The sequence below is a fragment of the Helobdella robusta genome (assembly GCF_000326865.2).
Source record: "Helobdella robusta unplaced genomic scaffold HELROscaffold_5, whole genome shotgun sequence".
NCBI lineage: Eukaryota > Metazoa > Annelida > Clitellata > Rhynchobdellida > Glossiphoniidae > Helobdella > Helobdella robusta.
In genome coordinates this window covers 4688824-4716406 of record NW_008705254.1, presented here as the reverse complement: position 1 = coordinate 4716406, position 27583 = coordinate 4688824, and the positions used below count along the sequence as shown (strand labels likewise).

Genomic DNA, 27583 nt, shown 5'->3' with positions numbered 1-27583 from the left:
AAATTATATTATAGTTATTTATTTAACTTCAATTGTTGTAATAATTTTGTAGTTGGTACTTTTACAGTTGGACAGAAGCCATTGTTGTTGTTGATGCTGCTGCTGTTGTTGGATGCTATTTGCTGTTTACTGTCTAGGAAATGATGAATTAGTGACTGAATGAATGACTGAATGAATGACTGAATGAATGATTGAATGAATGACTGAATGAATGAATGAATGAATGAATGAGTAGATAAATGAATGTTGAATGAATTATCAAATGAAAAAACGATTAGATGGATGAATAAATGATGAATTGATGGAACGAATATACGAGCGAATGGTTGAACAGATGAATGAATGACCTGCGATAAAAATACCAATCACTCACTATAGTTAAGCGCCGTCATGAAGCCTATTTGTGGTTTTTGGTATTTAAGCTGCTGCTGCTGTTGTTGTTGTTGCTGCAGTTGTTTGGCAACATTTTGATCAGCAACACCAACGACAACAACATCGTTGTCTGACTTTGTTGAAGTTGAACTGGTTGTACTGGCGTCGTCGATGGAGATGATCCGTGGCGCGTCTGTTTGTGGTTGTGGTGGTTTGTAGTGGTTGGTGGCGCGTCTGTTTCTGGTGGTATGTAGTGGTTGGTGGCGCGTCTGTTTGTGGTTGTGGTGGTTGGTGGTGCTTTGATAGTGTAGTGATGCGGTTATTTTAGCTTTGTTGATTGATACATTGTGGTGATTGTTGATTGCAAAATTAATGAACATGATTATTAAACGACATGTGGATGGCGTCGAGGGGTATTTCGGTTTCATCATAGGTAGCCAAACGGCAACCCCCGATCTCGGGGAAAATGTCGTCTAAACGTGTGCTGTTGTTGTTGTATTATTAAACGACAACGACATAATAAATGAATGAATGATTGAACGAATGAGTGAATGAATGCATGAACGAATAAGTGAATGAATGAACGAATGAGTGAATGAATGACCTTCACCATCGCAGTCTGTATCCGATATAAAAGATTCTGGCGTGTTGCAGTGTTGTTGTAGGAGGTGGAGCTTTTTGTTGTTGTTGTTGTAAGGATTGTTAATGACATTATCGTTAGGAACTTGATCGTAGTAGTTACTGTTGTTGATGTTGTTGCAGATGTTGTTGTTGTGGTTGTTGCAGATGTTGTTGTTGTTGTGGTTTGGTTCGCCGTTCATTATGTACCTGTTTTTATCGTCAACAACAATCATCATCATTAAAATCATCATCATCAACATCATTATTATTATTATGAATAAATATTATTGCTATTATTATTATTGAACATGGCCCGTATCGTTCGTAACATCGTCATTATAACTCGATGAACCATCACCAATTACAATCACAATAGCCTAATTACTTATAAATATCCTAACTAAAACAGGTGACCTTGAAAATATTAATTACAATGGACGACCTTGAAAATACTAATTATAAATAATTACAACGGACGACCTTGAACTTGCCATGGTCGGACCAATGTTATCTAACTCTCCGTTGTAACAGTAGAGCAAGGGCTGGTTCGATTCGTGATTGGCTGAAGCTAGCGAACTGCCTATTAACGTTTTAGTTTAATCAGTTGAAATAATAATAATACTTAATAATAATGATACATGATAATAATGATACATGATAATAATGATACATGATAATAATAATACATAATAATAATGATACATGATAATAATGAATAATAATACATAATAATAATGATACATGATAATAATGAATAATAATACATAATAATAATGATAATAATACATAATTTATAATGAAATTTTACCAATTATTCCATGGTTACGTCACAGTTTTAATAGCAAATGGTTTGATTTGCCTCAACTGATAACACATTTATTACTTTAAATTATTAATAATGAGTGAATGAAAAAATAAATGAACGAATAAATGAACGAACGAACGAACGAATAAATGAATGAATGAATAAATACAAAATAAATGAACTAATGAACGAACAAATGAATGATTGAATACAAAATGAATGAACGAATAAACGAACAAATAAACACTACCTGCGGATGAATGGTGAGGACTAGAATATTTATTACAATTGTCAAAATTATTATTATTACCATAATTATTATTATTATTTTTATTGTTGTGAAAGTGAAACTTCTTTCCCGCCTCTTCTCTCGTGTAGTACTTTCCAGCACTTCCGCTTTCGTTATGACCACCGTAGCTGCTGTTGCTACCACAATGACTTCCGGCTCCACATCGTCCAGCCACGTTGTAACCAAGGTCATGGTCATCTTCGTTAGCCTCGATAATCGTTTCTGATTGGTTGACGACACTGCTACCTCCGCTGCTATTGGCTGGCGGGCAGCGAATCATGTACGCCGCTGGATTTGGGATTTCTCCAGATGGGAAATACCCAATTTGATTGATTGACTGTTGCTGTTGGTGGTCGAGGTGTGGTGTGGTGTTCGTGGCTGGCATGGGGACGATCACGCTGCCGAATGCATTCCACGTGTGAGGGTACACGCTCTGGTGGGCGTCAACTGGTCATGATGGTGGTGATGGTAAGAATAATAATAACAAAAAAGGAAAATGCGGCATTTATAAAGCGCTTTATACCTACTTGAAAAACAAACAGTTCACGCCTATGTAAGATGGATAATGATAACATTCCAACCCACTCACGTCAAAAATTTAAGTACGAAAGACAATGATAATTATAACTACATCATCATCGTCATCATCATCATCATAGTCATCATCATAACCATAACTTACGTGTCTGATAGGTGTGACCTTGATTTTCGTTGATGACGTGGCAGTCGTCCTTGGAGTCAGTGGGCGAGTGGCTGTTGTCGTAGCAGCACCTGTTCAGTCGCGTCTGGCAGTCCATAATCAGCTGATTGTTGTTTAAAAGTGGGAACTGACTTCCGCTTGCTGTTGTCGTTGATGAAGATTTCGCCGGCACTCTATTCAGTGTTGGTGGGAGGATGACGATGATGGTGAAGAAGATGATGATGTTGATAATGATGAAGATGATGATGCGATTATGATTTGATGCGTGTACCGTACCACTGCTGTACATGATGTTGTACGATGGTGTATGCAGGAATGATATGCGATAATGTGGTACACCGTGTAAAGATGTTGTGTAGTTATTGCTCACAAATAACAGCCTCGTATTATGATTTAATTAATTAGTGTTTTAACGAACTACTAAATACAAAGGAGCGGAGAAGTCACCTCTGGCTGTTGCCACTTGTCATGTTCGGTAGTGTCCCGCCTACGACATAAAAAGAAATTCAATTTTAAAAATTCTCACTTAAAAATTTGAAGTTTTTCTTTAAAAAGACATCTTCTTAAAGTTAAAATTCAACAAACAAACAAACGAATGAACGAACAAACAAACAAACAAACCAACAAACAAACCTCTGAGGGCAGTTTCAGCATCATCCTGCAGCACCTTCTTCTTCTTGTTCTTCTTGTGTCTCCTGAACATGCAGACACTCAGCAAACACAACACACCCCACAGCAGCGTTCCCATGACGACGATGACGACAACAACAAACCAGGATTCGTTCACTACATTGTTGCTGTTTGTCGGTGGAAACGGAAGAGGTTGCAAGTGGCCTGCATCATGTGATTTGTTAGTTCGTTTGTTTATGTTTGTTTGTACCGTTGTTACATTGAATTAAGTCATGGAAAAGAATCAACCTTGTAAAACTAACAAAAGTGAAATGTATCAATAAAAGACAGAAAGATGTAGACACGTGTTGCGCAGCAACAATAAACCAGCAACAGCAACCAGCAACAAACCAGCAACAACGGCATCCAGACTAGACGGACTCTCTCCGACCCTGTTGAAGCATGTAACTCTGACGGTGTAGTAGTGGTCTCGGATGACGTTGCCAATCATGAAAGACTCGACATTCTCGTCGACTTGTGTCGCGCGCACGAGTCGCGTGTTGTTGTTCGTGACGTAAACCTGGCGGGAGATTTGTAACTCAAATTGAAAAACATTACATTACACAACGTAACATGGTGATGATAATAAAATAATGATGAGGCAAAAATGGTGACAAAGTTAGTGATGACGATAATACGATGATGATGATGAAGGTGGTGGTAGTGTGAAGGTGGTGGTGGGGTAGTGCGAACCTTATACCCCCTCAAAGGCCCGTTATGGGTGAGAGTAGGTGGTGGGTCCCAGGTGATGAGTAGAGAATCGTTGTTGTGCCAGGTGACTTGCACATTCGATGGTGCCACGGAAGGTGCTGAGTGGTGTGGTGTGGTGGTGGTGGTGTGAATGACGGGGATGATGATGGTGGTGGCTATAATGTGAACAATTAAAACTTGAAATGAAGTGATTAGTGATGAAATGAAGAGAAAACTTAAATCGTTAATCTATAATCATAACCATCGCCATAATCATCATCGTCACCATCATCATCAATATCATCATCATCTTCATCATTATCATCACTATTAAATAAACATCATCACCATGGCCACTAATATAAAATGTCACAAAAACCCAAACTGACCATCTTCAGACGTTTTGACCCTGGCTGTAGTGGGAATTCCCTCGTGACCCATGTAAACCGGAAGTACATTGACCTCGTACAGGGTGAACTTTTCAAGGCCATTCAAGGTCATCTGGTTTACGTGATGGTAAGCTCTTCTTGATTGAATGGCACTGTTTCTATAGATAGAAATTTAAATTGACCTTATGTTTTTACATATGGAACATACAATTTGATTGTTACTATTTACAATTAAATAAACCATATCTACGCTTGAACGTACACACACACACAAGTAAGGACAAACCCACACGCCCACACACACACGCACACACACACTCACACACACACAAACAAACTCCGCCCATCAACCTGTCAATATCTTGGTAGCGAACCACAAACTCATCAATGATGTCCTTGTATTCATCAAAGGAGCCCCATTCAACTTGAATGCTTGTCGAGCTCAGTGATTGGGCACTCATTGGCCGTACTAACTGCTGACTGGCTAGAATCATTTTGATGTCAGCCAATGAGATGCTGGGTGATATTTTGCTTCCTGTTGGCGGTTTATTATCATTATCATCATTAACCATTGCCGTTTATGTGATAACAATTATTGATACATCTCCAGCAGTTGTTCTATAGTTTGTAGCTATCAATTTAATTATTTATTATTAAAATTAATAAAATATTTTATTTTTTTATTTTAAAGAGTCAGAAACTGTTAGACGCGCAGAATTTGTGAGGACATGCAAAGCGTATCATGAAATGAAGAAAATATATAAACCAAGTGGAAAAAGTTAATAAAAGTTATTAAATTAGTTTGCTGGCAGGTGGATTAACACGTGCATGCATGCACCAGCAAAAAACCATTTCCACTTTCACATACATAAAACCATTTCCACTTTCACATACATAAAAACACGCACACAGACACACAACCAGAAAGAGTGCAAAGTACACATGCACCCTTCATACACGTAAACATACGAAACGAAACGAAACTAATTATATCGAAACAAAGAGTGAAACATTACACGCGTACCCTTCGTACGAACGGAAGAGGAAACAGCACTTGGTGCACCAATCCCGTGCGAGTTCCAGCTCCTGACGAGAAAGTAGTAGGTGGTGTCTGGGGACAGATTGTTTATGGTGGCTGTCAAAGATTTGCCGGGGTAGATACGCTGGGTCCAGGTCTGTTCGTTGAGGAGGGTGGTGAGTGGTGAAGATGGTGGTGGTGATGGTGGCGGTGGTGACATTGGTGGTGATGATGATAGTGACGATGATGGTAGTAGTTAAGATGGCGATGATGATGAATGTAGAAATTAAATAAAGAAATTTTACGTCGCATCATTTGCTCCACCATTTGATAATCGTTATTACACAGCTCTACCACCATCCTCATCTTCATTCTCATCATCATTATCATCCTCCTCATCCTCAGGATCATCATCATCCTCCTCATCCTCAGGATCATCATCATCAGCATCATCATCATCATCATCATCATCATCATCATCATCATCATCATCATCATCATCATCATCATCATCATCATCCTCATCATCATCATCATCCTCATCATCATCATCATCATCATGGGTACCTTGGTAGAGCACTCTACGCAGTGGACCTCCACGATGCTACCCTCGACCTCTGATGAGCCTCTCCTGGCGTTCAACTTCCACGACAGCCTCACTGACGTCTGCCGAACCTGGCGATGGGCGGTAATAAAAAAAAATACATTCATCAACAACATTACAGTTGCCAGCACAGTAAACAGTAACAAACCTCATTAACAAGCGGTGTGGTCGGAGCCCCTGGGAATGTAGAAATCGTAGGTGACCTTCTAAAGAGGACGTTCGGGTCAGAACTCGACTGGACGGAGAGATGGGCCGACCATGATGTCTCACCTGAGACGCTGATGACGCTGCAGGTATACGTTCCAGTGTCCGATTGTCTCAGATCTGTTGTCAGATCAGTGTCAGATTGTCTCAGATCTCAAATCATGTTACGATTGGTTGTACACCTTGATTGATTGTTCTGGAGAACTTCTTAGAGGTGTCAACAACTCACACACACAAACACACACACACACACATAGAGACACACACACACAAACACACACACACACATTGCATGTGGTATTAATAAAATGATTTAAATAAACAACGATCATATTCTTGCATATATGCTTCTTACTGCTCTACAAAAAGATAAATGATGCATGTTTCTCACGATATGTTTGTGAGAACAGCCAATTTGATTGACATTTGGATTTCAGGTTGAAATGTTTGTTAAAAAATTCTAAATTCCTAAATTTATAATAGTAAATAGCAACAACAACATAAACAACGACAACATAGACATCAACAACAACAACAACAAAAACATAAACAGCCCCCATTAATCAATAGCAAAAACAATCACAATCAAAGACCTAGAAGACAAGTCAATATCCAAAAATTGACGTCATCATCCAAAGAATTGTTAAATATTGCAGATATAAATAATTATTGAGTTACCCGCCTATTGAAGAAAACCTTCTCATTTAAAAAATGTAAATATTTCTTTCAGATTAAAAGTTACTCCGACTTAATTTTAATTTCAACCATAAATAACTTTGAATGTTTTCAATTCACTTTTTTTAAATTAAGTAATTAGTGGGGTGAACTTTTAAAAAGTTAAAAATAACAATCAGCAAATGATTTTCAAAGATTGTAAATTATGAAAAATATGATCAACCAAGACGAACCGTTGATGACGAGTTCTCCATTGCTTCTCTTCGAAACTCTCACACCGTCAATTTTCATCGGGGCATTGTTCTTCAACCATCTAATCTTTGCCTCATCGTTATCATCATTTTCATCTCCACCCTCATCATTATCATAACCAGCATCTTTTTCGTCATCAAAATTGGTGACGTCATCGCTGGGGCTTTGGTGGTTGATGGTGCAAGTGAGGGTGACTGTTTCACCCTGGGGTAGGGTTTGGTTCTGAGGGCCGTGGATGATGATTGGTGGCAGGAGGTTGTCCATATCTAAACGTAATTGAGGTTTTTTGTTTTTCTTTATTGTTTTTATTCTATTGTTTTTTGTATTGTTTTTTTATGGTGATTAGTTTTGTTTGATTGTTCTCTGCTTGTTTGTGTGTGTTGAATTTTTTGATTTTAGAAACGCAAAGTTGCTTAACAAATTATTGAGCTCTACGTTGCTAGTGTACATAAAAGTTTGTTTGAAATCAAAAAAGTTAAATTTCGTTTTTTTAATTGAAAATTTACCCTAATACAAAAAACACAAACAAAATAAAAACTGTTGGACCAAAAAATAATTAAAGATAAACAAACAAACGAATGAACAAAACAAACAAACAAACAATTGTCAACAACCAACAACAACTACAACAATTCGCAAAAACATCACAAAAAACAACAACACTAGCAACAAAAAGATTGACCTTTGACCTGCAGAGTGACCCTGGCTTCTGCTCTGCCAACCTTTGATGAGGCCCTGCATACATATTCATCTGCATCTTCAACTGACACACTGTCTATAATCAATGAGCCAGTATCCAACACTCTATACTTACTGTTGTTGTTGTTGTTTGCGTTTCCGTTGTTTATCCTGATTTTGTTGTTGATGTTTTTAATGTTGTTGTTGTTGTTGTTGTCGGGCGCGGTTGACGTCATCGTTGACGAGATGATGGGCTGCTGTTTGCGGGAAGGTTCAAATTTTTAGTTGAAAATTTTAAAGTTCAACTTTTGTAACTGAAATGATATTAAAGCTATTTATACTAAGTAACATTGCAGATGGTAGTATTTTGTAATATTTTACGGCATGGTAGCGAAAATTCTCGCGTAATAAAGGGCAACCATAACAAGAAACGTTTTTAGTAAAAGTTGTAACAATATCAGTAACCATTGTTAATCAATAATACACAAGTAAAATCATAGTTGTTCCCTAGTTGTATCCCAGTAATATTATAGCAGTATCATAGTAGTAGCAGTGTTGTAGTATCAGTAGTAGCAGAAATAGTACAATAGCAAAGAATGATTTCATTGTGACAAAGACGTCCTAAAATATTTTGAACTAAAAACGAACTAACATAAAAAAGATGAAACACACACACACTCATATACACATACACACATATAAACAAACAAACATGCACACGCGAATACAGACAGTTACAAAAGCAGACACACACGCACAGACAAAACAATAGCATGGATGGATGGATAGATGGCTGGCTGGCTGGATGGATAAATGGATGAATAGATAGATGGATAGATAGATGGATGAATAAATAGGATAGATAGATAGACATTGTCATCGTCAGTGCATACAAAGTTCACATAAAGAATTGTCATTTCACATTTTTTTCAATTTGCACTCGTTTCATATTCGTATGTTCATTTTTCGATGAGGTTTATGTTTAAGTTCGAGTTTATGTTTACATCTTCTGTTCAAAAACGTAGTAAAAATGACTAAACATTCAACTAAAACATACAAAAACAAACAAACATTACAGAGTATGACATACAAAAATGTATCGATTGTATTGTACGCCAAATTGTTTGCTGTCTAAGTTCCTGAAAGGACGCTCATTGTTTATTGAAAATTAAAAAAGTAGTTGGAATGGACTTTTAAAAAACGAATGTCAGCTCAAAAAACCATTGTTTGAAAACCATTTGAATGGAAAAAACATTTGTAACAGAATTGCAAAAATTATCATTAGAACAAAGTTTATGTAAACAATGTAAAAATGTAACGACAACAATGAAAACAACAACATCGGACAAAACATCAACAAAAACAACAACGTCAACAAAAACAACAACAACGTCAACGTCAACAAAAACATCAACAGCAGCATGAACGAACATAATTGGACGATCTAAACCACGTGACTTCCGGGGTGGGACTACCGGCAACCATGCAATCAATGACCACTCTTTTGCCAGGGTTCACCACGAAATCTCGATGGGGCACTTGAACTGATGGTGGAGCTGATGAAATGATGATGATGATGGCGGTATTGATGATGATGACGACGACGACGATGATGATGATAGTAATGATGATGATGGAAATGGTAATAAAGATGGTGAGGATGGTATTGTTATATGATATAATCGTCATCATCATCATTACATCACTTCATGGCATCATCATGACGTCACATCATGACATCATTATGACGTCACATCATGACCAACTGTTAACAACGAGAACTGCTCTGGTCTCTTTCCTAAGTCCAGAGGGGGTGTGCACGGTGCAGATGTACGTGCCTTCGTCGCCTGGCTGCACGTTCAACAGTTTCAAACTGTGATCCGATGTTAGCTGAGATCTAATGATGGTGACGTGATGATGGTGATCTGATGATGGTGACGTGATGATGGTGATCTGATTATGGTGATGACGACGGTGGTGGTAATCTGATGACGATGATGATGGTGATGACGATGATGACAATAGCGGTGATGTGATGACGACGACGATGATGGTGAGGTTATGGTGATAAAGCTAATAATGAAAATGACGATATTTGAGATGAAAATAATGACGACGATGATGATGTTCATAATGATACAATGATAAGGATTGTGATGACGCCAATGATGATGAAGATAGCGATGGAGGTTCTCTTACAATGGTGAGTATAAAAATTGAAATACCATAACGGACGATGATAAAGATGATAACGCGAAGATGATAAACAGACAAAAAATACAAATTTTGATGAACAGAAAGAAAAAGAGTAATAAAAAACGAGTGGTTGTGTGTGCGTGCGTGTGTATGTATTTGCATGCGTGTGTACGTGTTTATTTTTGTTTAGATGCACTTTGAAAAAAATTTTGAAGGGTAGCGAACAGGTTGCATACGATGCCTCATTCAATGCGATGTACACCTTTGTTTGCAGGTATTTTTGCGTGTGTATATTTGCGTATTTACAAAGGGTATATACACTTGTGTGCGTATTTATACATGCATATCTATATATATATATTTGTACGTACGTACGTATGTATGATATGTATTCGAGAATGCATAATTATCTATGTACGCACGCTTTTTCAGAGTGAATGCATATTTGTGTGAATGCGTTTTTACGTACATATGTGTATAACCGTAAGTAAGAACAAACAAAACGTACACACACACACACACACACACACACACAAACACACACACAAACAAACACACACGCGAACACACAAAGGGTACATGTGCACGCATACTTCGAAAGTTTGCAGGTGTTTTGATAGTTGCATGATATGTTTTTCTTGTTAGTTAGTCCAGACAGCCAACAAACACAGATGAATGAATGAACGAATGAACGAAAGAAAAAACGAACAAATGAATGAATGAACGAACGAACGAACGAATGAATGAATGCTACAGATAAACAGATTGATGGCGGATAAAATAATGAATGGATGGATGATGGATGCAACAGATGGATGGATTGAAAAATGTTTTTATGTGCAATTTTTGATTTGCACTTTTTTGTGCTTTCGCCATCGCCTTTGTGGTTATATTTGTTATTGTTAGTGTTATTATACAGCTGCAGATGTTCATGTTATTATTCCTTATCATGTTTTTCGCGATGTTTATTTTTTGTTATCATCATCTTATTTCACGGTTCGCCACGTCATAATGACGTAAGTTGAGATAGATATCATATCATGTGAAAATAAATAGTTGAACGGATGGATGGACGGATGAATGGATGGATAAATGGATGAATGAACGAACGAAAGAACGAATGAATGAATGAATGAGTGGATAGATGAGTAAATGAATGAATGTAATTATTTTTTCACCATACAAACCTCTCCATTGGGATTTCCCCATCCAATTTTTTCCAAGATGGCGCCGAGTCACTGGTGACCTGGCAATGAAATATGACGTCCTTTCCCTGCATGACCGTGTCGCGCGCTACACGTCGTGGCAGACGAGTCGTCGTCGTCGTCATTGTCGCCGCTGTCGACGCTAATTGTGGTTGTGGTGATGACAGTGGTGATTGGGATGAATAAAAACACTCTAACTATTTTTAAAACAACATCTTCTTTAACAGACGTAAAGTAAACAACTAAACACAACAACAACAACAAACAAACAAACAACAACAAACAACAACAACGACAACAAATCCCACTCACCATAATTAACATCAAGATGAACAACAACACTTTTTAGTTCGCCCGCCTCGTTATAAGCAACACACCTATAGGCTCCGACATCATCATTAGTAACACTTAATATCGTCAGACCACTTTCGGTTATCAAGAAACGATTTTTGTTGTTGCTGTAGTTGTTAATTTCGTTGTTGTTAATGCCGTTGTTGTTGTAGTCGTGGTTAATGTTGTTGTAGTAGTTGTTAATGTTGTTGTAGTAATTGTTGATGTTGTTGTAGTCGTTGCTGATGTTGTTGTAGTCGTCGTTGTTGATGTTGTTGTAGTAGTTGTCGTTGTCAGTTAATAACGGCCGGTCATTTTTTAACCACTTGATTTTCGGTGTTGGTGTGCCTTCGGGTGCTCTGCAAGCTATGAACGCATCTTCGCCGGCTTCTAATTTTAGTAGTTGTGGTTGTTGCTGGTAGTGATCGGTTGCTGTTTGTGGTTGGAAGGGATCGCTAATTGCTAGATCGAATGGTTGAGTGGTTCGTTCGTTAATTGAATGAGAAATTTTCAGAAATTTTTTACAAAAATATACGTGTAAATATATATAAATATACATTTAAATGGTGAAAAGTTATCTCCTCAACGTCCCCAGCAATGTTATTATCGTATTCATCATCATCATCGTCGTCATCGTCATCATTCCAACCACCACCATCATTATCAGCACTACGTCATAGAAAAAAGTGAACCAGATTGAAAATCGAACGAGTAACTCAATTTAGTGCATTTAACACAGATTTACAAAACATAGAAATAAATAGCATAGATATGGATAACAAAAAAATGCACGACATAGATATAGATAACACAGATATAGATAACATAGATATAGATAACATAGATTCAACAAAATACATGATATATACAATATACAGGTATAAAATAAAGGCAACTTGCAATATACAAAGCATAAAAGTTCTTTCTAAGATTCAAGAAGAAATTTTTCAAAAATTTTTTGATCAAATTTTTATTTCGCAGCGCTCTGATAACCAACTTTTTGCTGACTTTTCATCAACAGAACGCATCATGTAACACGCACACACACACGCACACACGCACACTTACACGCACACACACATTACACAAGCACACACACACGCACACGCACAAACACATATACGAACTGTTTGTTCTGTGAGAATATTATGTACACATACACAATTGTATTGTTCAGTGGAAAATGCAGATACTAACTCATTAACTTTTCATTAAATCTTTTAAATTGCTTAAGGATTTTTTCTTTAGTCATTTTGATTTTTGTTCTTTCTCTCTCTCATTTTCTCTCTCTCTCTCTCTCACTTTTTTCCACTGTTTTTCTTCCTTCTCTCCCTTCTTGCATTCTTTCCACAGTTTATCCAAATACAAAATTTATTATGCTTGCACTAAAAACGCATCGTAGCAAACGAGCCAACAGCAAAAACATTCAACAGTCAGTACCAGAAAGACAAGCGAACAAACATATAAACAAAAATAAAGACAAACAGACAGACAGACAACAACAACAGACAAACCAGAAGTCTACAAAAGACAGACAGAAAGGCCATCTTAGCTAACGGGCAGTCAAACGCAACATTTGCGAATCGATAAATTATCCTTCCTTGTTATGTAAACTCATTGTCTGATTTATGTATGTGTTCATTTTTTCTTCTTGTTATGGTTTTTCCATTATTGTTTATTTAAAGTACATTATTTTCAAACAAGCATGTGAACAACGAGCGTAAAACATACGAGAATAAACATAAAACAACAAACAGAAGTATTCAAACATACAAAAACAACATACAAACTACAGAAACAACTACAAACACACAACCACAAACGTAAAATTGTACAAGCATACAAAGACGCATACAAAATCCCAAGAATATTCAAACAAACGAACCAGCAACAAACAAAATTTTAACGCAAACATACAAAGACACAAACAAACACACACAAAACAAACAAAACTTTGTATCTCTGTAGCAGACACACACACAAAACAATAAAATGGGCCGGCATGGAAAAGGATGTAAATAAAAGGAAAATGAAAGAAAGGCAGTATAAAATTGAAAACTTCAATCCAACAACCAATCATCACATCATCAATCAATGCTTTTCCTGCTTCTACATCATTTTATATCCATCTGTATGTGTTTTTGTATGTATTTACATACATTTGAATATGTTTTTTTATGTGTTTGCACACATTTGAACATGTTTTTGTATGTGTTTGTATATATTTGTATGTGTTTTAATAAATTTGTTGTTTATATATAAATTTGTAGATCTCTTTATATGGTTGTATGTTTCTGTATATGTTTTTCTAGGTTTGTATGTGTACGTTTGTATATTTTTGTGTTTGTACAAGTTTGTATATGTTTGTATGTGTTTGTATATGTTTGTATAAGTTTGTTTATGTGTGTTTATTATTGTTTACTTTGAAATACGTTATTGATCATTGTAAATTATAACTGTTCTACATATATTTGTTATGTTCAAAGACAAATATATACAAGTTTGTTGATTATATATTTGAGAACGTACACGCAAACATACGCACGCACACAAACATACATATACAAACTTATTCACACACACGTACAAGTGCACACACATACATTGTAGAGACTTGTATGAATATATGTACATGAATATAAGTGAAAAATGACTTGAAGAAAAATATTTGAGAAGACATTCATCACTATTATAAATAATGGGAACCTCGCTTGACAAACGATAACCAAACAATACAACTCATACAAACAACACTCAAATACGAACTAGACTAACATACAATCTATACAACTAAAATACTTAAAACAAACATACAAACAACCCACAGATACAAACAAACAAACATACAAACAAACAAACAAACTAACTAACTAACTAACAAACTAACAAACAAACAACAAACGAACGAACAAACAAACGAACGAACGAACAAACGAACAAACGAACGAACGAACAAACCAGAACAAATGATTTATTTCAACCATAGGCACAGTGTGTGCTGCAAAAAAAATATCAACGTGTATTTACTACATAAATTATTCACCAAGAAAGGCACAAATAATGAAGTTGGAGTGAAAATTAAAAAAACAATGGAAAAATTACAAAACAAAAGTAAGAAGAAGAAAATTTAAAGAAAAGATGAGTGAATGAATGAATGAATAAATGAATGAATGAATGAATTAATTAATTAATTAATTAATTAATTAATTAATTAATTAATTAATTAATTAATCAGGGAATCAATGAATGAACGAATGGAACAATGAATGAGGGAAAGTAAGAAAGCGAGTGATGAAAAGATAACATAGCGGGTAAATGACTGAATGATTAAGCAAACGAGTGAATGAGTGAGTGGGTAAACGAATAATTGAACGAGTAAATGAATGAATGAGTGATTGATTGAGCAAAGAATGAATGAAGATAGAGTGGGAGTAGGAGGAGAAAAATAAAAAATTATTTGCCAAACTTGATAACAACAACGGTATGTCATGTATGTAATTTGAAAAATTAAGCAAACATTTAATAAATTTACAATTGTAATGATAATAATAATAATAAAAAATATTAATAATAAATAATAATAATAATATATAGTAATAATAATAACAACACAACCTCTAGTAGCACAACTACTAATACTACAGTTATTTATGTTTCAGTTTCAACTGAACAGCTTCTGCTGCTACTACTACAGCTGCTGCCACTACTACTACTACTACTTCTACTACTACTACTACTATTACTACAACAACTACTAATAATAATAATAATAAGAAAAAGAAGAACAAAAATGTAGGACTTATTTTTATTCGTCAGACTTATCATTAGGTAGAAAATATAATAAGAATGACATTAAAACAGTATCTATGAAACGATTCGCAAATAATATTATTATTATTATTATATACTGCTCTTTATATTGCAATCAGTGGAAGTGTTTTTGGTACTTCATCGTCGTCGTCGTCATCATCACTCTCACTATTATCACTATCTTCATTGTCGTCAACATCGTCATCATCATCACCATCATTATCACAATCATTATCAACACCATCATGGCAATTACCACCATCACCATCACCACGATTAACATTATCACTCATCATCACCATCCTCTACTTCTTCTTCATCGTCATCGTCATCATCATCATCATTTTTTTTCCATCATCACATTATTCACCGTTATGACCCCGGCCAAACATAAATGTGTATACATATGTCCTTCTGTCTATTTCTCTCTCTCTCACTCTCTCTCTTTTTCTCTCTCTCTCTTTCTCTCTCTCCAAGTATATATGTATATTTATGTACGCACATGTGTATGACGAGCATCATACGTATGTACACAACATTGCAATGAGAATAAATAAAGTGAACAAAACTTTACATGATATATTGAGGTCATAAATTATCCATCCCAACCATTAATACGTATGTATATCCGTCTCTCTCTCTCTCTCTCTCTCTCTCTCTCTCTCTCTCTCTCTCTCTCTCTCTGTGTCTGTGCGTACATTTTTGTATAAGTATGTAACACATATCACATATATGTAATACATATATACCGAATGAGAGAGGGAGAAAAAGAGAGAGAGAGAGAGAGAGAAGAGAGAAGAAGAGAGAGGAAGAGATAGAAAGAGGAAGAGAAAGAGAGTGAAAGAAAAACAAAAAACAGACCTAAAAAAGAAAAAAAACAGAAAAAGGACAACAAAGAGAGAGAGAGAAAGTGAGAAACAGAAAGTGAAAATAAGATAAAGATAAAGAGAGAAGACGTAGACAGTCATTCTCTGTATGTAATAACTTCAAATTTGTTCCACATGTAAACAGCAACATAAAATACAATAAAAACAAATACAAATACAAAACAAACAGAAATATAAAAATACAAAAAAATATACAAATACAAACGTACTGGCCAGTTTGATTGATGCCGGAGAACTGACGACTGTTACATTAGTTGTTGTATCTGTCACGGTGCAATGGTAATATCCAAGATCGCTATCTTCATACTCGTTGTTTTTGTTGTTGTTGTCGTTATTATTGTTGTTGTTGTTGTTGTTTATGATGTTGTAGCTATTTATGTTGTTGTTGCCACCGATTTTTATGTTGTTTCTTACATTGGACCTGTTGTAAAAAAAACCAACAGACTGATAAGCCCAGGATGTAATGTAAATATAAACTTATAATAACACACACTCACAAAACATATACACATACATACACACACACATCCACACACACACACACATACACACACACATGTGGGCATATATATGCGCGTGTGCATATGTGTGTATGTATGTGTTATACATATATACATACGTATACATACGTACACATGCTACATAGATGAGTATAGAGGATAATAAAAACAAACAATAAAAACCAAACAGATAATTTTTTAGACAAAAAACAGTATCAAAAATATTAATAATAATGATGATAATAAAAATACTACTACTACTAATAATAACTATAATAATAATAATAATAATAATAATAAAATGATAATGATAACAATAGCAGCATAAAATTTATGTGTTATAATTAAATGTGGTCTCTAGACCACCATCCATCTGTTTTTGTAAAATAAATAGATAAATAAAACTAAAAAATAATTACATTTAATCATTAATCCACCTATCTGTCGGTCCCTATATCAATTCATCCATCCAGCCACTCATCCATTCACACATCCACCCATTCACACATCCATCCATTCACCCACCCATTCATTCATTCATCCATGCATCTATCTGTCCACACGTTTAAACACGTCCGTCAGTCTATCCATTCGTTCGTTCGTTCATTCGTTCACGATGATGATGTCGATGATGACGATGATAACGACGTGATGGTGATGATGAAGTTATCTCACAGGTGGTCATAAATTAGTCTTATCATTGCATCATGCAATCATTAAATAAATTTATGTCCAAATATGAATATGTATGTTTGTTTGTTTGTATATTTGTATGTATGTGTTTGTGTGTTTATATGTTTGTATGTTTGTTTGTATGTTTGTTTGTATGTATGTACTGTGTATGGTTTATGTGTGTACATGTATGTATGAATACACAAAAATAACATTTGTTCATAAGCGTATATGTATGCTGCATGTATTTGTATGTTTGTTTGTATGCTTGTACGTGTATGTTTGTTTGTTTGTTTGTATGTTTATATGTGTATGTTTGTTTGTATGTGTACGTACGTTTGTATGTGTATTTGCGTGCGTGCGTGCATGCGTGAACGTCAACATGTATTTCCGTCCACACGAGCAAACAAGGTGCGTTATGGGGTGCGTCAGATAATAATTAATATATTTTTATTGTGTGACGTCATCTTGCATACGTCATAATTGTAGTCATCGTCAAACAACATCTTATCTTTCTGTCCGTCTATTTATCTATCTAAATATCTCTCTTTATTCGTATTGGTCTGTCAGTATGTACGTTGTTGTTTGTTTGTTTGTTCGTTCGCTTGTTTGTAGCCGTTTGTTTGTGTTTGTTGTTGTTGTTAAAGTTTTTTGGGGGATGTTGTTGTTTATTTTAAATCAGTTTTGACAACAATTTGAAAATTTATTTATTCACATAAAAAATTAAATTACTTTAAAAGTAAATTGTTGAAGTTTAATGAAATAAAAACAAGTTGAATGAGACGCAAAATGAAACAATAGAATACCAAATTTTGAAATATTCCAACGAATAAAACAATAACAATTATAACAATAACAACAACAACGACAACATAACCATCAACCCAATAACAACAACGTACCCAATATTAACGTTGAGAAAAAATAATGAACCGTCAGACAATTGTACTCGGCGACCTTCTGATGTTGTTGTTGTTGTTGCTACTGCTACTGCTGTTGCTTCTGCAGCGGTTGGTGACGATGACGTTGTTGCCAGTGTCGTTGTCACCAATGATGACATAGTTTCGTTTGAAGCTAATAATGATTTGAACGATTCGTTTCCGTGAAATTGTTGAGGTTTTTTTGGTCGTAGTAGCAGTTGTTGCGGTTGTTGTGGTTGTTGTGGCTGTGGCGGCTGTGGCAACTGTTGTGGTTGTTGAAAGAGCCTCACTCCATCTTTATACCACGTGACAACATATCGCGACGAGTTGACAACACTATAATCATCAATCTTATAATTATTTTTATTATTATTATCATACCAAATATTTACATTGTTATTATTATTATTACTCTTGCTATCGTTTTTATTATCTTTGTTATCTTGAAATTCTGAGTTTTTGCCGCCGCGCAAGTTATGACCAGTACTGTCGTGGCGGCCGTTACTGCTGACGATGACGTCACAGTACAACGTCATCGGTTCGTTCTTGATGACGTATGCAGTCACTGGGTAGATGTCGATCGTGAAGCTTGGTGGTGGTATCGCATCGTCGTCGTCGTCGTTGTTTGTGGTGGTGGTTGTAGTAGCTGGTGTGGTTGTGGTGAGCGTTTTAGTGGTGGTCTTGCTGGCGATTCCTGCATATTTAATTTAAAAAAATAAAATTAGGTCTTTGAAAAAATTTTCATCTAATTTAAATTGAATTAAATTTTGCTTAATATCAATTATAATATTAATTCAAAATGAAAAAAATTGTGTGTGTGTGTGTGTGTGTTTCATTGATTCATGCTCATATGAATATTTACATTTTACATAGCAATGTATGTTTATGTTGGTATAAAGAGGATTTGTATGTATGCATGTGTGTACGTTGACGTGTTGTTGTATGTGTATACTATGTATGTATGTATGTTTGCATGTATATGTTGTGCGCCTCTCTTTGTATGTATATATGTGTGTTTGTGTGTTATGCATGTGCGCGTGTGTGTGTGTGTGTGCGTTTTTGTTCCTGTGTCTGTGTGTGTGTGTCTGTGCCTTTTTTGTCTAGTTAGTTTATATGTTTAAATTTATGCATCTCGGCTGTAACGTATTTACAAACACACGCTTCGTTGTATATGATGTACTGCCTTTTAAATGGCTGTCATCACTGCTTTCGTTTTTTTAATTTTTATTGCTGTTGTTGTTCGTTAGTGTTGTTGTTGTTAGTGTTGTTGTTGTTATTATTGTTGTTGTTATTTTTGTTATTTTTATTTTTGTTCCTTGTTAGTTTTTCACCATTTTGTAATATAAACATTCTTCCCCGAGGAAGTTCGATCCTGAAAGCCTCATTAATTAGAGTCGTGCAACCATAACGGCGTCGTCATCATCATCATCTTCTTCATCTTTATCATCTTCTTCTTCCTCATCATCATCATCCTTATCATCACCGCCACCAACCAACATCATCATCACTGCCACCATCATCATTATCATCATCATCACCGCTACCAACAACATCATCATCATCCCCACCATCACCATGATTATTAGAGTGTCGGGTATAGACATGGAGAAGCATTCAAGACACTAGACTATGTTTTCATCACACCCATTCATCATTCGCTCCACCGGGCACTTGTTCATTCTTTCATTCACTTGTTCATTTATTCATTCGATCGTTCGTCCGTTTATTCATTCATTCATTCATTTGTTCAATCGTTCCATCTTAGCTCAAAAACGATCCTTTATTGCATCATTTTGAATAAACATAACCAAATTGTTTCTTCATAAATTCAATTTAATTGCTCTTTGTTTTTCAATTTCCTGTCATTTATTCATTCATTGATTTATTCATTCATTCATTCACCGATTTAACCATCTATCCAACTAACCAACCATCCACCCTTCCATCTATCGTTCCAGGTTATTTGATAAAGAATTATCTAACCATTTATCATCACGACATCCATTCATTCATCTCCACTTGTTCGTCAAATTATTTAATTGTTTGTTATCTCATTCATTCATTCATTCATTCATGCATTCGTTCGTTCGTTCATTCATTCATTCATTCATTTATCAATCTATCTACACATTTTATTCATTTTTCATTTACTTAACCATCCATCCATCCATCCATCCATCCATCCATCCATCCATCCATCCATCCACCCATCCACCCATCCACCCATCCACCCATCCATCCATCCACCCACCCACCCATCCATCCATCCACCCATCCACCCATCCATCCATCCATCCATCCATCCATCCATCCATCCATATGTCAAAGAGACCACCATTAAGATAAAACGAGGAATTTCTTGTTTTTCATTGCGCGCTCGCTTCCCATTAACTTTATATTTAATTAATTTTTATTCATTTATTTGTTCGTTTATTCAGTCATTTATTTACTCATTTATTCGTTCTTTCATTCATTCCATTCACTCATTCATTCATGTTTTTTCTTCACATTTAACTCTCAAGATGTTTGTGCACCTCTAACAACGAATATAACAAATAGGTTATAATTATTGTTAATAATAATAATATAGTTATTGTTATTATTAATTATAATTATTATTACACTTATTATATGTTTATTTTTGTTATTGTTGTTGTTGTTAGCCTTGCAAGCAACTGCATACATGTATGTTAGTTATTTATGTGCTGGAAGCAAGGCAGACATGAGCCGGGTCCATTCATTCATCAATTCATCCATCTTTCCATTCATCCATTCATTTCTTTTTTCGTTCCATCGTTCATTCTTTCATTTATCCATTTGTTCATCTATCCATCCATCCATTTAACAGTCCATTATTCATTTACCTGATAGTAATCATTTGTTCTATCTTTAGATCGTTCGTTAGTTCGTTCGTTAGTTCGTTCGTTCGTTCATTAATGAATTCATTCATTCATTTGTTATTTCATTCAATATTTGTTCGTTTCCTAATTCGTTCGTTTTTTCGCTCATTACTTCATTTTTTTAGATAACGTTTTTCCGGCTCGTTGAAACATTTGATTATTTCACGCAACTTTTCCCCCAACCAATAATATTTTAAGATTATCATTTTATTATTTCATTCATCTATTAACCAATTAACTCACTAAAATTTAATTAACTCATTCATTCACTCACTCATTTATTCACTCATTCATTCACTCACATTCTTTCTTCCTCTATTCATCATTTCGGTTCATTTATTCTATAAGCCATGGAATGCCTATCAAATTTCCAGTACATTTATCCATACAAACACATATACATACAAACAAACACATACAAACAAACACACACATACATACAAACAAACAAACGCACACATATATACAAACAAACACACACACACACACACACACACACTTGTAAACACACACACACATAAATACAAACAAAAACATAAAAACGCAATACAAAAATATTTGTTTGTTATATACACAATTGAGAATGAATGAATGAAGCAATTCTAATGGTGATCACAGATGTGTATTTATAACTTTATCAATAATGGCATTAACGACAACAGCATAACAAAAACAATAACAACAATAGTAACAACAATAACAACAATAACAAGAATAATACCAATAATAATAACAATAAAACAGGCTATCACAAACGCAGGAACTGTTCAAATGTAATAAAAGCAAGCCCCTGAGTTTTATGAGTTGCAGTTTTATTCCGATAGATGGCCATAAAAGTTTAGACTGGTACTCTTGGTTTGTTTGCCCGCTATTCTGATTTACTGTGTAGCTCAGTGGGTAAAAGGTTAGGCAGGAATAGTGCGGTTGTCTGGTTCGAGCACAATTGCCTAAGCGTTTAAATATGCTGTTGTTTTAGAGGTGGTGGTGTTGTAGTTGATCATGTTGTTGTTGTTGCCGCTGATCATCACGATGACTTTGCTGTTGTTGGGGTTCATTTTGCTATATGGATGTTATTGTGTTTCTGTAATAATTCTTATAGGTTGGTTTCTGTAAAGAGATGCATCTAATTGCTCAACTATTGTTAATCTTTTTTGGGTTGTTTTTCGTTTTTTGATTTTTTGCTAAAGTTTTTTTTTTCGAAAAAATATGTTGCTTAAGACAAAGATTTTCAGAAGAAATTCAATGAAAAATTTCACGAATAAACAAAAATGTGATTTACCAGGCAATGAAACGCAGATAAAAATTTTATGATGGCACGGAGGATTGTGCAAGGAAAATTTAAATAGAAACAAAAATTTACAAATTAACAAATTAAAAAAGTTCAAATAAAATTATAACAAAAAAAGAACACACAAGGAGAAAGTGAGAGAGAGAGAGAGAGAGAGAGAGAGAAAGAGAGAGAGAGAGAGAGAGAGAGAAAGACAGACAGAAGCAATAAAAAAGGTAAAAAAAAACAGAGAAAGAATGTGAATAAATATAAAAGAGTGAGTGAAGAAGATGAAGAAGTTGGATGGTTTGAAGCACTGAGAGGAGAGATAGAGATAACATTTAATTGCTGGATTAAATCCACTTGTCCAAGTGATTAAAAAAAGAAATGAAAAAGAAAGAAAAAAACAAATGAATGAATTGAATGAATGAATGAATGAGTGAGTTAATTAGTGAATGAATGAACGAACGAACAAACAAAAAGACGAACGAGCGAATGAATGAATTAATGGAGAAAAAAATAAAATATTCACGAATACTTTTTATGTTTTTTATCTTGTTGCTTAGAATGAAAACGTTTATGTGTTTTTCTTTCAGTGGCCGATTATTTATTTTTTGTTGTTTAATGTTGTTTATTTATTTTTGTTGTTGTTTATTCTATTGTTTATGTTGTCGTTTGTGTACATTTTGTTGTCTATGTTTATGTTTATGATGTTCTTTCTTTGTTGGCGTCGTTGCTGCTGTTGTTGATGTAGCATAGAAATTTCCGACTCTCTCCCTAGCAGTAAAGCACACACACACACACACACACACACACACACACGTACGCACAAACACGCATGTATTATACATTATAATATTGTTATACATAAAAGAAATAATGTTCCGTGGATGTATGTTATAACGGTTACAGCAGATGAATAACAGGTGCATAAATACAATAGAAACAAACATCCAGAGGTATTTAAACAATGCAAAAAATGTATCACGTAATAGAAATTATATTTAATACTAACTTTAGTATACAATACAATACAAAAAACACCACACTATACAATACAACACAATACAAAACAATACAACCCAAAATAACACAATACAAAACAATATCATATCATTGTATACAATTTAATCAGACAAAAGTATACAAACAATACAAAACATTACATTTCAAACTCTACCAATATAACAACAAGAGAAAATAGCATATACAAAAAAGCTACATATATCCCTTAGCGTATTGTACATTTGCATACAAAATAAATACATCAATAGCAAATACACACACGTACACATATACATACACATATACATACACACACACACACAAATAATATACCTATTTATGCAAACACACACGCACGTAATGAAACAATTGTTTATTTACTTTTTTCTTCACATTTCATTTTCACGGTTGTCATAGAGATGACGTCACAGCTGTCGCCATGGTGACGCTTATATGAGTATGGATGGTCGTTATTGTTTTTGTTGATGGTGGTGGGTGGGAGGTGAAAAAGATAATGATAATGATATTGAAGGCGGTGATGATGACGAAGACGATAATGAAGAAAGTATAATATTTCTAAACATTGTAATTTATTTTTAAAATAGCTAAAACAACAAAGAACAAAAATTAGAATCAGCATCAATTACAAAACGTAAACAAACGAACGCCGACACGTAAGCGCAACCAAAGATCATAAATATATATTCCAATGTTTACACTTCTTTGTGATCACTGGACCAAAGACAGTAAAAGTCCAGATGTTCAATAGCCATGCGCAAAACAAAGTGTGCGTGTGTGCGTGTATATGTGTGTGTGTGTGCTGGTTTTTTGTTTGTTTATGTATCTAATTTGCATCTTTTTGTGTGCAGTGCGTAAATATATTTTTTTCATCCATACGTGTTAAATGGAGTGTCACATGAGCAAACAAACAAATGACCAAATGGAAAGTGCCGTGTTTGTTTGTATGTTTATGTATGTGTGTGTGTCTGTATGTGTGTGTTTGTATGTATGTATTGTATGGATGTATGGATGTGTGGGTGTGTTTGTGTGTACTAGAGTTTATAAATGTTTTGCATGCAAGTGCACAAGTTGAGATGATTGGATGACATCTGTCGACACAATTGCTAGTGCGTCTGTCAGACATAAAAAAATCTTTCGGTATAGTATTTTTATGATTATCTTACAATGGGAAAATTCCAAACCGAGATCATTTTGAAGTGAAAAATATCTGAAAAATTTTTTAGAAAATGTTTTAATAATGAGACAAACAACAAACAGCCATTAAAATTTTTAAAAATTTAAAGAAGAATTAAAGAAGAAACATAACCGCCAATCAAATCGTATCACTTTCACACAGGAAAATAATTTACAACATATTTCACAGCAAAACAAATACCATCCAATTTTTATTTTTTGGTAAAATATGCAATAAATAGTCTGTTCAAATTTTGTACCATATATCTCTAGAAAATAAATGAAAATTTTTAAAAATAAAATGTGTTTAATACAAAAATGCCCCAAATAATGCCTCCAAAAAAATATAAAAAGCAAAACAATGGCATTGAAAGTTCAACAATGAAACAAGCAACCAAGTTTGGCAGAAAAATATTAACGCTGGTATAAAAATAATTGTTTCAAGAAGAAATAAACACATCACGCAATGAAAAAAAAATCATTTTTTTGATCTGTCAGAACAATTGCCCACAGCAAAAACATTTTTTAGTTTTTCTCTATTTTGCATAATTTCTTTTCTATTTCATATTTATTTTTGCGGTATTTAAATTATTTAGTAAAAATACCTTAACACAATAATTGCAGCAACATCAATTGTAATAACATCGATCACGAGTACATAAACTTGTTGTATCTATTTCATACTTAGCTTTTTTTATTTTGTATTATTTTTTCCCATTTTCAAACGACAATAAAAAATGTCATTCAGAACTAGTAAAAGCGTTTGGAATAACATGACGTCATCAGAGCAAACACAACAACACCGATCCGATGACGTCACTCTTGATGTTTTCAACAAGTACATTGCCCGAACGATAGATGGATGGATGGATGGATGGATGGATGGATGGATGGATGGATACGTTGTCATTAATTGCCAATCTGATCTGCTACGTTTGGAGTTTTGAAATGCTGTAAACAGCCACAAAACCGTCATAAACGTAGAAAAGGTATAACAATAAAAACAATAATAATAATAATAATAATAATAACAACAATAATCACATTTATAGTAAAAAAAAACACAACACCCTTGTCATCATTTTTTGTCTTTCTTATCATATTACAACAAGGCTAAATAAACCCAGCCATCAAACGAAAGAATGAACAAACAAACCAAAAAACTTACAAACAAACAAACCATGAACAAACAAACAACAAACCTACAAACAAACCATAAACAAACAAACCAACGAACCTACAAACAAACCATGAATGAACAAACAAACAAAAGAACCTACAAACAAACCAACGAACCTACAAACAAACCATGAACAAACAAACCAACAAGCCTACAAACAAACCAACGAACAAACAACAGAAAGAACGAACGAACGAAAGAATACTAGCTAAAAAAACAAGGTGGTCAGAACAATTTCATTACTCACTCCTTTAATTATATTAATTGTTATAACAAAAACAATACATAATAGTATTGAGTTTGTGGTGTGTGTGTGTGTATGTGTGTGTGTGTGTGTGTATGAGTGAGTGTATCTGTGTGTGTCTAAAGTGTGTTGTTTATAAAGTGTGCGTTTCTATTTGTGCATGTGTGTCTGTCTACATTACATTAAGCAATATTATGTATGTAATATGATGCATGATAAAGAATATATATATAGTGTGAATGTGTGTGTGAATGTGTGTTTGTGAATGTGTGTGTATGTGTATGTGTGTGTGAATGTGTGTGTGAATGTGTGCGCGTTTGTTTTTTGTTTGTTATGTATATTTTGTATGCCTGTACGCTTGTATATGTTTGTATTCGTGAGAATGTATTTTTGTAAAGTTTGTATGAATTTTTGGGAGTCAATGTTTGTTTCTGAGTATTAGTAAATTGGGCTTGCCTATACTGAAATGAGTCCGTTTAAAAAAAAATGGGTTACACAGCACACAAGAAAAGCAAACATTCAGTGAGTGCATTCGTAAGTCATCATCATCGTCATCATCATCGTCATCGTCATCATCATCGTCATCGTCATCATCATCGTCATCGTCATCATCATCGTCATCATCGTCATCGTCATCGTCATCGTCATCGTCATCGTCATCATCATCGTCATCGTCATCATCATCGTCATCATCATCGTCATCGTCATCATCATCGTCATCATCGTCATCATCGTCATCATCATCATCGTCATCATCATCATCGTCATCATCATCATCGTCATCATCATCATCGTCATCATCGTCATCATCATCATCGTCATCATCGTCATCATCGTCATCATCATCATCGTCATCATCATCGTCATCATCATTAGGTTGGTGTAGAAGCATTTGTTGGAAGAATGAAGTTGACGATGATGAGTATGAGAGTGGTGATGGTTAAAGTAGTAAATTTGACGGTGATAACGACGATGATGGTGATAATTATGGTGATATTGACGACGTCAATGATGATGTTTATAGAAAAATTTTTGTTGCAACAACATCACATCTGCAACAACAACATCACATCAGCAACAACACAACACATAAACAACAACATCACATCAGCAACAACAACAACAGCAACAACAGCAACATCAACAACAACAATACAACAACAACAGCAAGAACAACAACACAACAACAACATACCATAAACAACAGCAGCAACAACAACATTACAACAACATCAACAACAACACAACAGCAACACAACAACACACCATTAACAACAGCAACAACAACAACAACATCAGCAGCAGCA

The 27583-nt window shown here is 34.7% G+C and overlaps 3 protein-coding genes across 3 annotated transcripts in view; 1 reads left to right on the top strand and 2 right to left on the bottom strand.

The window, feature by feature from the left end:
- Positions 1–14: 14 nt before the first annotated feature.
- HELRODRAFT_189275 (hypothetical protein) lies at positions 15–8203 on the bottom strand (the record flags this gene model as incomplete). The annotated part of the gene is made up of 17 exons (XM_009027428.1): positions 15–133; positions 374–565; positions 977–1200; positions 1474–1573; positions 2049–2534; positions 2770–2960; positions 3235–3274; positions 3421–3621; positions 3808–3976; positions 4150–4265; positions 4536–4693; positions 4887–5070; positions 5560–5710; positions 6121–6228; positions 6306–6481; positions 7270–7554; positions 7971–8203. Coding segments are annotated over 17 exons (3133 nt in total), but the record flags the coding sequence as incomplete, so codon positions are not given.
- A 1173-nt stretch (positions 8204–9376) lies between these two features.
- HELRODRAFT_163589 (hypothetical protein) lies at positions 9377–13244 on the bottom strand (the record flags this gene model as incomplete). The annotated part of the gene is made up of 5 exons (XM_009027427.1): positions 9377–9522; positions 9733–9863; positions 11350–11509; positions 11680–12129; positions 13187–13244. The coding sequence occupies 5 exons, from the start codon at positions 13242–13244 to the stop codon at positions 9377–9379; spliced, it is 945 nt and encodes a 314-aa protein (XP_009025675.1).
- Positions 13245–17794: 4550 nt separating this feature from the next.
- Positions 17795–27583, top strand: part of HELRODRAFT_132342 (hypothetical protein) — a gene marked incomplete at both ends in the record, with an annotated part of 20409 nt that continues 10620 nt past the window's right edge. Inside the window, 2 exons of the mRNA XM_009027426.1 lie at positions 17795–17902; positions 24607–24703. Coding sequence (XP_009025674.1) covers positions 17795–17902; positions 24607–24703 — 205 coding nt within the window. The remainder of the gene's footprint in view (positions 17903–24606; positions 24704–27583) is intronic.